This window comes from Staurois parvus, unplaced genomic scaffold, assembly GCF_062004578.1.
Source record: "Staurois parvus isolate SC_StPar_1 unplaced genomic scaffold, SC_StPar_1.0 ptg000548l, whole genome shotgun sequence".
In the NCBI taxonomy this organism is placed as follows: domain Eukaryota; kingdom Metazoa; phylum Chordata; class Amphibia; order Anura; family Ranidae; genus Staurois; species Staurois parvus.
In genome coordinates, this window is record NW_028318344.1 from 3,090,457 (window position 1) to 3,103,088 (window position 12,632).

The 12,632-nt window shown below is 41.0% G+C and overlaps 1 protein-coding gene across 2 annotated transcripts in view; it reads left to right on the forward strand.

Annotated features, from left to right (window-relative positions):
* The window catches only part of LOC149451125 (sulfotransferase 2B1-like), a 120,632-nt gene that overhangs the window by 85,404 nt on the left and 22,596 nt on the right, over positions 1 to 12,632 (forward strand). For both annotated transcript variants that reach the window (XM_089690964.1, XM_089690965.1), the window contains exons 3-4: positions 9,208 to 9,416; positions 12,069 to 12,195. In XM_089690964.1, the coding sequence (XP_089547090.1) occupies positions 9,208 to 9,416; positions 12,069 to 12,195 (336 nt within the window). The remainder of the gene's footprint in view (positions 1 to 9,207; positions 9,417 to 12,068; positions 12,196 to 12,632) is intronic.

Below are 12,632 nucleotides of genomic sequence, written 5' to 3' on the forward strand. Positions count from 1 at the left end.
GTACCGCCTCCTAATGCTGCTGCCAGGTCCAGAGTGTGTCATGGGTCCCTGTACGGCCTCCCATTGCTGCTGTCTCCATCGCCACACTCTGCCATGTGCCACTTTCAGGTCTCCTCACACTGCTGGTGGGTTCTATTTTTGTCATAGGGTGCTGTATGGCCTCCCATTGCTGCTGCCTCCATCGCCACACTGTGGCTCCACACTCTGGTTTTGGCCCCGTGACTGCCCAAATGAGTGAGGTGTGCGGTGATTCTAAGATCGACGGCACTCATCTGCATGTCATACTGACTGACAGTATTATTTCTCTTCCCCAGCAGACTCCAAGGGCATTTAAATTAAAGGTACAGTGTTCTGCACTAATATGAAGGCTCTCTGAAGCCTAGAAACACCCTTTTATAAGTTAAATTCGTAGCGAATATTTTCGCATCGAATCGAATTTATTCCTCGAATTCGCCGAATCAGCCGAATCGAATTTTTGAATACTTCGCTCATCTCTAGTTATATTAGGTATTAGGCTTTGGATTTAAATGTTATGGGGCTGCCTATTTTCTACACCTCTTACACTCTCTCCCACAAATTTGTTATGTCGTCCCTGACATACGCAGAATTTTTTTAAAGAAAACATTCTTTTACTTGTCTAGTAGTAACCATAGGAAGCCAATGGTAAGTAGTAACCAAGTTACTTGAGGAAACATCCTCCCTGTGACATCTACTCCCTATTACATCACAGCTTCCCACCAGGCCCACAGCGCTATAGTACCTGGCAAGATATAGTTGCGTGTAACCAACTATTTAGTAAAACCCCTTTCTATACATATTTGTATAGGTTACTAAGTTTAGACAAAGGTGATGAGAAACTAGGGAACATCTTATTACTTTTATACCTTATTATCATAATGGCGGAATACCCATTGTACATCAACAATGCAGCATAACGTTGCCATCAACTGCTCTGTACTTTTATCAGCCGACTCTGTCTCTTTGTAACTTCTAGTTCCCTCACCTAAAACTGTTTCTGCTTGACCTACAATATCTGCAGTACAAATGCAATTATATTTTTCCTTACTTGAACCAACAGAAAAGTAACATATAATTATTCTGGTTTTGGTAATTAACTTTGGTATAGTGTCCCAAATAGTAAACAATGGATCAATAAACATAATCACTTTTACCAACTTCTATAGTCTTCAGCAAAACATTCTGAACTGAAATACCAGCTAGAGTCAACAGGTAATGTAGGAATACTGTCTATAACCTGTATAGATGAAACTCTGGTAACACTACTGGGTTGACCTAAAGTGTCATATGTCAAAATCTTTGGTTGTCTCCTGTTCCTGTAGGGTTGTATTCTACATTGAGGAAGTGAATCTGAAAGGTCCTCATTCTCCTCTACATCACTTTCAACAAGTTGTTCTGTGTTCTCTGTTGCTGGGCATTCTTCTTCTATACCTCCAAATGCATACTCAGTTTATTCAATTTGATCTATAGGCTCAGTCTCTCTGACTCCTTGTAAATCATACTCACGTACTTCCAGCTGACGTGGATAGAACTCATTAGCTTCTGGATTTAGCTCTGTACTTTCCTCTGGGTGGTCATGCTGGGTGACTGGGATGAAAGATCTCCAGTGTCTTTGTTCGTGATCTGATTCATTTTCTGATTCTCCCTCAGATATCTGTGTAGGTTGTTGAGTTGTATTTCGATCCTTCACTTGCTTTCTTGCATTGGTTCTTTTGGGTATCTGTTGACCTTGGTCACTAGGTAGATAATCACATGGCAATAGTAAGTTGCGATGTAAAATCCTTGTTCGGTCTTTTCCAGTTTCTGGTTTGATTTCATACACTGGATTGTCTGCACACTTCTTTTTAAGAACAACATGTATGGTATCTTCCCAAAATGATCTCAATTTTCCTGGACCTCCTCTTTCGGTAAGATTTCTGACTAGAACTTTGCTACCTGGTAGAAGTTCAGCTCCATGAATTTTCTTGTCATAGTGTTCTTTTCCTCTCTGTGCAGCTTGAGTAGCTATTTTTGAAGCAACCTTATAGGCCTCAGACATTCTATCTGTCCATATGTTCACATATTCAGAGTAGGTCTTGTATTTTTCAGTTACTGGGGTGTCAAACATACTATCAATGGGTAATCTTGGAGACCTTCCAAACAGTAGAAAGAATGGAGACTGTCCTGTAGCTTCACTTCGAGTACAATTATATGCATGGACTACCTTTGCTAGTGAATTTTTCCAGTCCTTTTTGGAATCTGGAGACAGGGTACGAAGCATAGATAGCAGGGTACGATTAAATCTTTCAACTTGCCCATTACCTTCTGGGTGATATGGCGTTGTGTGAGAATTTTGGATGTGGCAGTGCTTCCCTAATGTCAAAAACAAGTGATTTTTAAACTCTCTACCCATATCATGGTGAATTCTGGTAGGAAATCCGAATTTCAAGACAAAATCATCGAATATTTTGTCAGCAACAGTTTTTGCGGACTTGTTCTTGGTTGCATATGCTTGAGCAAATCTTGTAAAATGATCTATTACCACTAAGATATACTCATATCCACCTTTACATTTCTCGAGATGAAGAAAGTCAATGGAGACAATCTCAAAAGGATAAGTTGTCACAATATTGTTCAACGGGGCCCGAACAAGCTTATTTGGCCGTTTGTCTTTCAGACAAGTACATTGACGAGTGATGTAATGCTCAGTGTCCCTTTGCATATGTGGCCAAAAGAATCTTTCTCTGATTAAATTTACAGTCCTTTCTACTCCTAAGTGTCCCATCTCTTCATGTAACTCTTTCCATACTAAGTGATGGTACAACTTGGGCAACACTAGTTGAGAACCAGATGATGTTTTCCGTCTCAAAATTTTATTGTCGTCGAGGTAGAGTTTGGTCCACTGTTTCATAAGTATGAAAAGATCAACAGGTTCACCTTGTCGTTCCTGTTTGGATGGAAACTTGTTTTGGCTTTTATACTTCCATACTTTTCCAATCACAGAGTCTTCCTTCTGTGCGGTTCTTATTGTCTCTTTTGGTATTTGAGTTACCTTCTTTGGTGTTGCATCGGTTGTATTGGCAATCGTCATTGGACATAGCCAAGGTATCCTTTCTTTTTGATGTGCTTGAATTGCTTGAGTTATGCAAGTGATGACTTTGGGGTCTACTGCTTGTGAACATTGTTGCATATATTGTTCAGAACTCAATGGCATACGAGAAAGTACATCTGCATCAGCATTCCTTCTCCCAGGACGATATTTAATAGTGAAGTTGAAGTCAGCTAGTTCTGCAACCCATTGATGTCCTGTTGCATTCAATTTTGCTGTAGTGAGGACATAGGTTAATGGATTGTTGTCAGTATATACAACAAATGATGGACAGTAATATAGGTAATCTCGGAATCTATCACATATTGCCCACTTCATTGCTAGAAACTCGAGCTTCCCTGAATGCATGTGGTAGTTTTTCTCAGCAGGTGTGAGAGTTCTAGACCCATAAGCAATCACCTTTAGTTTCTCCTCTTGCTCTTGGTATAATACGGCTCCTAGTCCTTCTTGTGAGGAATCACAGTGAAGAACAAAGGGTTTGGAATAATCGGGGTAACCCATAACTGGAGGATGAGTTAACACTTCAATGAGCTGGTTCAGTACTATCTGATGATGGTCAGTCCAGGCTATAGACTGATAGGATGGAAGTTGACCTTTTGACTTTGGGATTGGTTTCCTCCTCTTCTTTGTCTGGTTATCTGGTGTTGAGGTTGTGGTAGGTGTCAAACCTGCTGACAATAGTTCATAGAGAGGTTTGGCAATTCTGGAGAAGTTTTGAACATAAGGGCGATAATAGGAAATAAATCCTAATAGTTTCCTGAGTTCTCCGACAGTCTTTGGTTGGTTGTTTCTTAAGGCAAGAACAGGTGCTGTGTCGCCCGGGTCCATAGAGTGGCCTTCTTTTGACACAATCTTGCCCAGGAACCTGACTTTATTTTGAAAAAGTTCACACTTCCTGGCTGTTAACTTGATTCCGTGTTGTTGGTAACGTTGGAGTACTGACCGGACATGCTCCACATGCTCCTGGAATGATTTACTATGGACAAGGTTGTCATCTAAGTATGGCAGGCAAATTTCATCTCTCAGTCCTATTAAACATGTCTCCATACTGCGTTGGAATTCGGCTGGTGCAGAGCTCAGACCAAAGGGTATTCGGATCCATTCATACAAACCCAAAGGTGTAATGAATGCTGTCAATGGTCGACTGGCTTCTTCCATAAATCCTTGATGGCATGCTTTCCCCTGGTCTAGCACAGAAAACCATGAACTTCCTCCTAGACTGTCCAGCATGTCTTGGATTCTAGGAATTGGATGACGGTCAGGAATAGACTTCTGGTTCACCTCTCTATAATCGCAACATAGTCTTAAACTGCCATCTTTCTTTCTTACGCACACAATGGGTGAGGAATATGATGATTTTGATTCTGCAATCCATCCTCGATTTATCAGATCCTGCAGATATTCCTTAACTTCTTGGTGAAGTGGTTTCGGCACAGACATGTAAGTTCTCGTGACCGGTGTACTGTCTTTGAGACAAATCTGTAACTGTAAAGAAGGAATACATCCTACATCAGAGTCATCTTTGGCAAAAGCATTGCATTCTTCCCTTAGCATTTCTTTGACGATTTGTTGATCTTCAGGAGGGAGGTGTTTCAAAGGCACTGGCGGGTCCCAGCACTCCTGTTTGTCATCCCCCACCCGCGGATAAGTCTCATTTGGATTTCCAATTTTCCCTTTTGGTCCTACCTTGAGTGTCTGTGGTTCAGAGGTCACCAAATTAGTAAACACATTTGCTGATTGTTTCAATTGTACTTGAGCCGGATATGTTGTTTTTATGGGCTCTACACCTCCAATCTTTGTTTGACCTGGTAACACAATGTCCCATTTAGTTGTATTCCAAACTGGAATGGTCAGTTTGGAGAATTGTCCTCTTTGAAATGAGACTAGTGTCTCACCAATATGCAGTCCATCCGGCAGTTGGTAAGCCTCACTCGGTGTAAACAAAACTGTCTGAGCCTGCAAGGACGGTTTGGTGTGAGCACTACACCGGATGTATGTTACAGTATTTTCAGGGATTCTTTGGTTCTTAGTACCAGTCTTTACGATAGCACCACTGGTTTCCCTACAGTTGGCTTGTAGTAAGCTTACAAGGACTTCTGCTTTGGGGGTTGGCAGTTCCAAAGCTGTTCTTAATATGTCCACAAAACCTGGGATAACTTTCTTCCCATCAGCAACTGTGTCTTTGAATGTTTCTTCAATTATATTATAGCCGATAATTGGCTTCTCAGCCACTTTCTCATCCTCAGAGACTACTAGTGGTACTAATAACTGTTTGGTAGTATTACTGCTCGATGTAAGCTGAAAGGTTACCTCAATCCAACCTGAGAACGGAATCTCTGTCTCATTGGCTGCTTTCCCTTGGAGTACCCCTGGTCCCAGCAGTTCTTCAAACGATCGGAGCACAGTGTGTGGCAGTACTCGCTGTCTCCAGCCCTCATTGATAATGCTAACCTGAGAGCCAGTATCCCATAAGGCCTGGACAGGAGTGTTGTCTATTTCACAGTTCACAAGGCATCTCTTTCCAATAAGACCCAGTAGCTTGTTGTGCTTTTTCAAAGTGATGCCATTCACATTGGTTGGCAATTTTTCAGCTGTCGGGGATAGTCTTTGAGCAGGGCAGGTTGGCGTTTTCCTCCAGTAGTCTGCGTTCAACTTTCCAGCCAGGGCTCTGATGGTAGGTTGGGGACTGGTTTCTTTACTACTGACATGATTTGCACTTTGGGACGCAGGTTTGGTTCTGGCACAGGTTACTGTCGGTCCCTTAACAGCAACCTTCTCCCGTTTAACTGATTTTGTTTGGCCGCTCTGCATTGTCTCGCCCTATGTCCAGCTCGACCACAGTTAAAGCAATGGTCGCATGCAGTTCTCTGATCAGTTCGGAAGCATTTTCCTCTTTATAATGGCTTTTTAGGATTTTCTTGAGTGGCACTAGGGTCAGTCCACTCTTCAGCTCTAGCATGCCTCTGAGACTTGACCCAGGACTAATGGCATTCACCATAGCTTCCACAAGCTCTGACTCGGGATATCCCTTTTGCATTCCCATGTCAATCTGGTGCATGAGGTTAGTATAGGACAGCTTATCTTTCTGTTCCTTTTCACCTATCTGACCAGCAATTTTAAAGTCCTTTCTGATTGTAACTTCTGGCAAGTTAGTATGGGAAAGTCTCAGAGCAACTAGATTAGCGTCTTGATTTGCAGGACTTCCTTTTGAGTCTTTGTCTTTAGTGCTAAGTTCCTTCATCTGTCCCTCTATCATCTTGGCCGTTTCTTGAAGTTTTTCCTGTATACTGTAGTATTGCTGTTTTAAATCCTTTAACTGTTGTTCTGCTTGAGGGTCTTTGCCACCATCGCTTGGTGCTTCCATGTTATCTCTCTTCTCTAACTCACCAATGAATTTCTTAGTTGCCTGCAGAAATTGTGTCACCACTTCTTCACTTTCAGTCTCTACCAGTTCACCTAACACCTCATTCACTATCCGCATGTAATGGCGCCGGGTTTTTCCTTTTGCCATACTTGCTTCGGAGGCCTTTATAAACTGGCAAGTCTCCATGAGATCATCGACTGTCATGTGAATCAGGTGTTCACTGATTTCGTCTTGCAACTTTTCGATATCCATACTCCTAATGTTTTTCGGTAACTTCACCACGGACAGCGTAGTCACTCCTTTTCACTTCCGTGACCTTTCGGCGTTCCTTTCACCCGGCCCCACGTTGGGTGCCAATTTTGTTGCACATACGGTAAATAATTCAACTGTGCGAAGGATGGGTCGGGTGAAACCAGAAGTGTTTTATTAGGAATGGCTGTAACAAACACAGAAAACCCTTAATTACATGTGACTTGATATGTTCACTGTAATCACTGTCCTCTATACCTTACTAAATATTTCCATATACATTAATAAGTATTTTCATATACATTAATAAACATCTTTAATTGCAATACTGAATATCTAGACCTCTGCAGATATGCTAGTGACCTATTCTGCATAACAATAGCGTATTACAATAGAGAAATCACATTCCCTGTATCTTAGCGCCAAATCACATAGCTGCAATATATATTCACATTTATGTTACAAGTAATCTGATTGTATAATAGTAACAGCGACATTTACTAACCACCAGGGCATGTTAAGTCATTTTGTCCTATTTATATATTCCTATTCCTATGTCCTATTATATATTTCGCCTTCCCTATTCACATTCAGGCGCTCCCTCAAAACCCATCTCTTCAGGGAAGCCTACCCTCACCTAACGGCCATCCTCCCTCATTCCTCCCACCACTTCATCCCCCTCAGCCACTTCCTACTGTACCTTTACCCCCTCCCTCCTAGATTGTAAGCTCGTAAGAGTAGGGCCCTCTTACCCCTCCTACGTTGTTTGTTGTTGTTGTACTGTGCCATGTATTGTCCCCCCTATTGTACAGCGCTGAGCAAACCCTTTGGCGCTATATAAACTCGTAGTAATAATAATAATAATAATAATAATTTATCATGTTAAACAGCCTCCTGCTTACCTGTAACAAACACAGAAAACCCTTAATTACATGTGACTGGATATGTTCACTGTAATCACTGGCCTGTAGGAAACAGTGTTAGACTTCTAGTTCCTACTTCTGTGTCTTCCTATTATCACAGGAAGTAGTTCTGCCCTCTTGTGATGGTACAATAAAAATGCAATCACTAGTATCTTCTATTGACAAAGATAGCTTACTGTTATATTAGGTATTAGGCTTTGGATTTAAATTTTATGGGGCTGCCTATTTTCTACACCTCTTACAACTGCACACCAGTGCACAAATGAAGGTCCATAAAAACACAGATGAGCAAGTTTGGGGTGGAGGAACTTGACTTGGCTGCACTGAGTCCTGACTTCAACCTGATACCTTTGGGATGAATTAGATCAGAGACTGTGAGCAAGGCCTTCTCGTCCAACATCAGTGCCTGAAGCTCACAAATGAGCTTCTGGAAGAATGGTCAAACATTCCCATAGAATATCGTATATATGCGAGCACTAGAAATAAATATGAAGCAGCTAGCACAAAGGTAAACGTAATAACTCCTTATAAAAATGTGCTATAAAGTGCAGAGCTAAATAAATAATTAATATAATATTGTGAAACAGTCAAGTGCAACAAATAAAGTGAAAATCAATAAAGTCCATATATAAAACAATGAATAGTGTCTGTGGGACTACAAGGCACAGCAATCGCAGTGAAGGATAAAACTGTGAAATGATCCAGTGAGGGAATCCACCACCTCTGCCAGATGTAAACTCACCAGAAAGCTACTGGTAAAATAGCATGTATGCACATCACATCAGGAAATAGGACACAGCCAGAAGCCTCTAACATGGACTGCTCCCCCACAGGCAATCTGAAGGTGGGCCCTCTCCTAGGAAAAATAGCTCACCACAGGAGCCCAGAAATGGTATATGGTGCAGTACTTTATTGCAGAAATCGGTAAAACAATCCACGTGGAATAAAGATAAATATGATAAAATAAGAGTACCAAGATGGCCGCCGCTCCGACCTTCGGCAGCGTCGGCGTGACGTCAGCAAGTATGGCTCTGCCCAATTCCCATAGACACCCCTAAACCTTGTGGACAGCCTTCCCAGAAGAGTTGAAGCTGTTGTAGCTGCAAAGGGCGGGCCAACTCAATATTGAACCCTACGGACTAAGACTGGGATGCCATTAAAATTCATGTGCGTGTAAAGGCAAGCGCCCCAATATTTTAGGCAATATGGTGTATGGGGCCCTGTTAAAACAACTTACTGTGCTGAGAGCATTCTCCCTGCACACTCCCAGAACAGTAACCGGTGGGGATCTGTAAGCTTCCGATGCATACTTGCGATTCAGAGCTTTCCTATCATGTGACTGCTGTGATAGTCAATCAAAGCAGTCACATGGCCCAAACACCCACCTCCACCTCCCAGCTTTTAGAACACTTAAAGGGCCAGGAGGCGGTTGGTGCCAAAGGGTTAATCTGTTCTAAGGGAAGTCTAGCTGGGATTCTTTTAAATCTGGGTTGTGTGGAACAAATCCTCCAAGACAATGTTTAGCTTTTTGCTGTGTTCCATATAGTGTGTTTGGATGTTTACAGGTACAAACTGGATGATAGAGATCTTGTGCTTAATCAAACATAATGGAGATGCAACACAAAGTCAGAAAATACCAATCTATGAAAGAGCACCATGGTATGAGACTGTTGGATTTCAAGAACAAGAAGATAAACTTACCCAACCAAGAGTCATATCCTCCCACCTACCCCACCAATTGTTTGCAAAATCTTTTTTCAAATCCAAAGCAAAAGTAAGTATGAGACAACCTGACTCATATCAGTATGATTATACAGTATTTGCTTTGAAATCTAAATTACTAGCTTAAGAACTGTATAAAAGTTAACATTTACTTACCTTTAAAGGGTGCCTATATCCAGACTATATTCCGTATTTCATATTCCTGCTGTACCATGTACCTGTATTAAAAAGTATTCTGTTCTCTTTGTATTTCTTCATTTGTTTGAAATACCTGGTGATCCTGCTAGTCCTCTTGCTTTCCTATTTCAAACTGATGTGCTAGACATAGAAGCACATCCTTCCTAGTGTGGTCTGTTTTCTGGCTGTGCTGAGAGAACAGCCTGCCTGTCCTCCAAAGGCCAAGACTTGTGCTGACACAGACTCTGCATAGCTCTTCTCTGAGAAAATCAATGTATTGCTTTTTCCCTGCCTCTGATGACACTACACCCAGCCCTTTAAGCCCCTTCTGCTGTCATGTGATCACTTATGAAAAAAAATAAACAAGGTATTTATAATGTTATATATACTGTATATAACACACATTTCTTTCCTTGCACTTCTATTTTAAACTGAATGGGTTGTTTTACAAGGGCTCACATATACTTTACACCGTGTTCCAAATTATTATGCAAATTATATTTTTCTCATTTACCTAAATAATTGATGTAAATAACAGTCAGCATAATTATCATGTTATCAACTATTAAGAGTACAATTCAAATTTTATTGAACAAACCTCCTAATGATAACAGTATTTTTTTTAAACACTTACAATGCACTGTTCCAAATTATTACACACAGTAAGTTTCAAAACACTTTATAGGTTGTAAAGAACTGAAAATTGTCATTTGTTGTGTTTGCAGCATATTTACTGAAATCAAAAGCTATTTCAATCAAACTTTTAACAACATTTTAACTTTTTAAACATTTTAACATATTTATTTGTTAAAAATATTATTTGATAGCAGCTTCACAAGTCTTGCATCCATTGAACTTGTGAGTTTTTAGACAGTTTCTGCTTGAATTTTTTTGCAAGATGTCAGAATAGCCTCCCAGAGCTGCTGTTTGGATGTAAACTGCCTCCCACCCTCATAGATCTTTTGCTTGAGGATGCTCCAAAGGTTCTCAATAGGATTGAGGTCAGGGGAGGATGGAGGCCACAGTATGACTTTCTCTCCTTTTATCCCCATAGCAGCCATTGATGCAGAGGAATTCTTTGCAGCATGAGATGGTGCATTGTCATGCATGAAGATGATTTTATTACGGAAAGCATAGTTCTTCCTTCTGTACCAGGGAAGAAAGTGGTCAGTCATAAACTCCACATACTTTGCAGAGGTACTCCACATACTTTGCCAACCAGCTCTGTTCCCATGATTCTGGCCCAAAACCTGACTCCACCACCGCTTTGCTGACGTCGCAACCTTGTTGGAACAGGGTGGCCGTCCACCAACGATCCACTACTCCATTCATCTGGACCATCCAGGGTTGCACGGCACTCATCAGTGAACAGGACTGTTTGAAAATTAGTCTGCATGTATTTTTTCTGCCCAATGCAGCCATTTCTGCTTGTGAGCATTGGTTATTGGTGGCCGAATAGAAGGTTTATGCACAGTTGCAAGACTCTGGAGGACTCTACACCTTGATGTCCGTGGGACTCCAGAGGCACCAGCAGCTTCAAATATCTTGTTTGCTGCTATGTAATGGTATTTTAGCAGCTGCTCTCTTGATCCGATGCATGGATCTGGCAGAAATCTTCCTCAATGTCCCTTTATCTGCACGAACCCGTCTGTGCTCTGAATCAGCCACAAATCTCTTAATAGTGTGATGATCACGCTTAAGTTTTCATGAAATATCTAATGTTTTCATACCTCTCCAAGGCATTGAACTATTTCACTCTTTTCGGCAGCAGAGAGATCCTATTTCTTCCCCATATTGCTTGAAAATGGTGCTCTGCTTAATAATGTGGAACACCCTCCTTTAGTAGTTTTTCCTTAAATTGGGCTCACCTGCCAATCTAATTATCACAGGTGTCCAAGATTGTTTTTAGTGATCAAAAGAGCCCTGACACACAATGCCATCCATGAGTTAAACTGAAAAACAAAATGTTTTTATCTTTGTGACACTTAAATAGAATTTGCATAATAATTTGGAACAGGGTGTATATTTATAAAACTGATGAATGGATGACCTCCCTCGTCCCTGTGCATAAGCATTACTGAGCTTCAACTGTGCACCATTAGGGTACATGCATGACCGGTTCATGCACACAAGCTATGCCAGGCAGTATACTGTCAATGTGCCACAAGCTGGCAGCGTTTATGTACATGTGCATATGCGCAGTAGGTCTTCGCCATGTCCTAGATACCAACAGCACAATTGCGCACGTGTGCTGGGATTTCTGTGCATGTATACAAATGCTGCCAGCATACTCCTTGAGAGCTTTGCAGCACAAAAAGATATAAAAAGAATGGAAAAAAACATGGAAAATAGAATAAAAATGTTTAGCTTTTCTGTAAGGTGGGGGGTAATAGTGAGCAAATTTAGTTCCGCTTTCATTTTTTTCCCCTTAATATCTGCCTTAAAAAACAACTTTGCAGTACAGACACATGAACAACAGAGCACCTTTGAATGCTAAAATATCTCAAATTCTTTTGGTTCTTTTCAGATTATTTATACAATGCGGAATCCTAAGGACATAATTGTTTCTTTGTACCACTTCACCAAGATTCTTTTCATTTTCAAGGAATCTGATAATTTTCAACAACTAATAGAGGACTTTGTGAAAGGGAATGGTGAGTTAATGAGTTGAAAGAAAACACAATGAATAGGATTTACTGAAATATGAAGCGAAAGACAGGTGCAGGAAAAAAAAAGTAAACTGCTAATCTATTCCTTTATATAGTGTGTGATTATGTGTCAGCTAATCTAGTGTAATTATGTGAATAATGATTTGACTCTTTCTTCACATTGCTTATGGGACTGAAATACCAGATTTCATCATAATCCAATCGTGGTTTTTATATTGATGTTGCACATTGTAGAAGTTCAAGTTTGTAATGGATACTGAGGTACAGGGGTAGGAGGGGGGTACAAGGTGAACCTGAAGAAAGGAGAAATCTCCAGCTCAATGGCACCAGTGTTGCCATTGTCAGCAGCATCACTGGTAGCCCAAGTGGGAACTGTAACACAGAATAGGTGGTCACATACCCTGACATTTTTACATGATAAT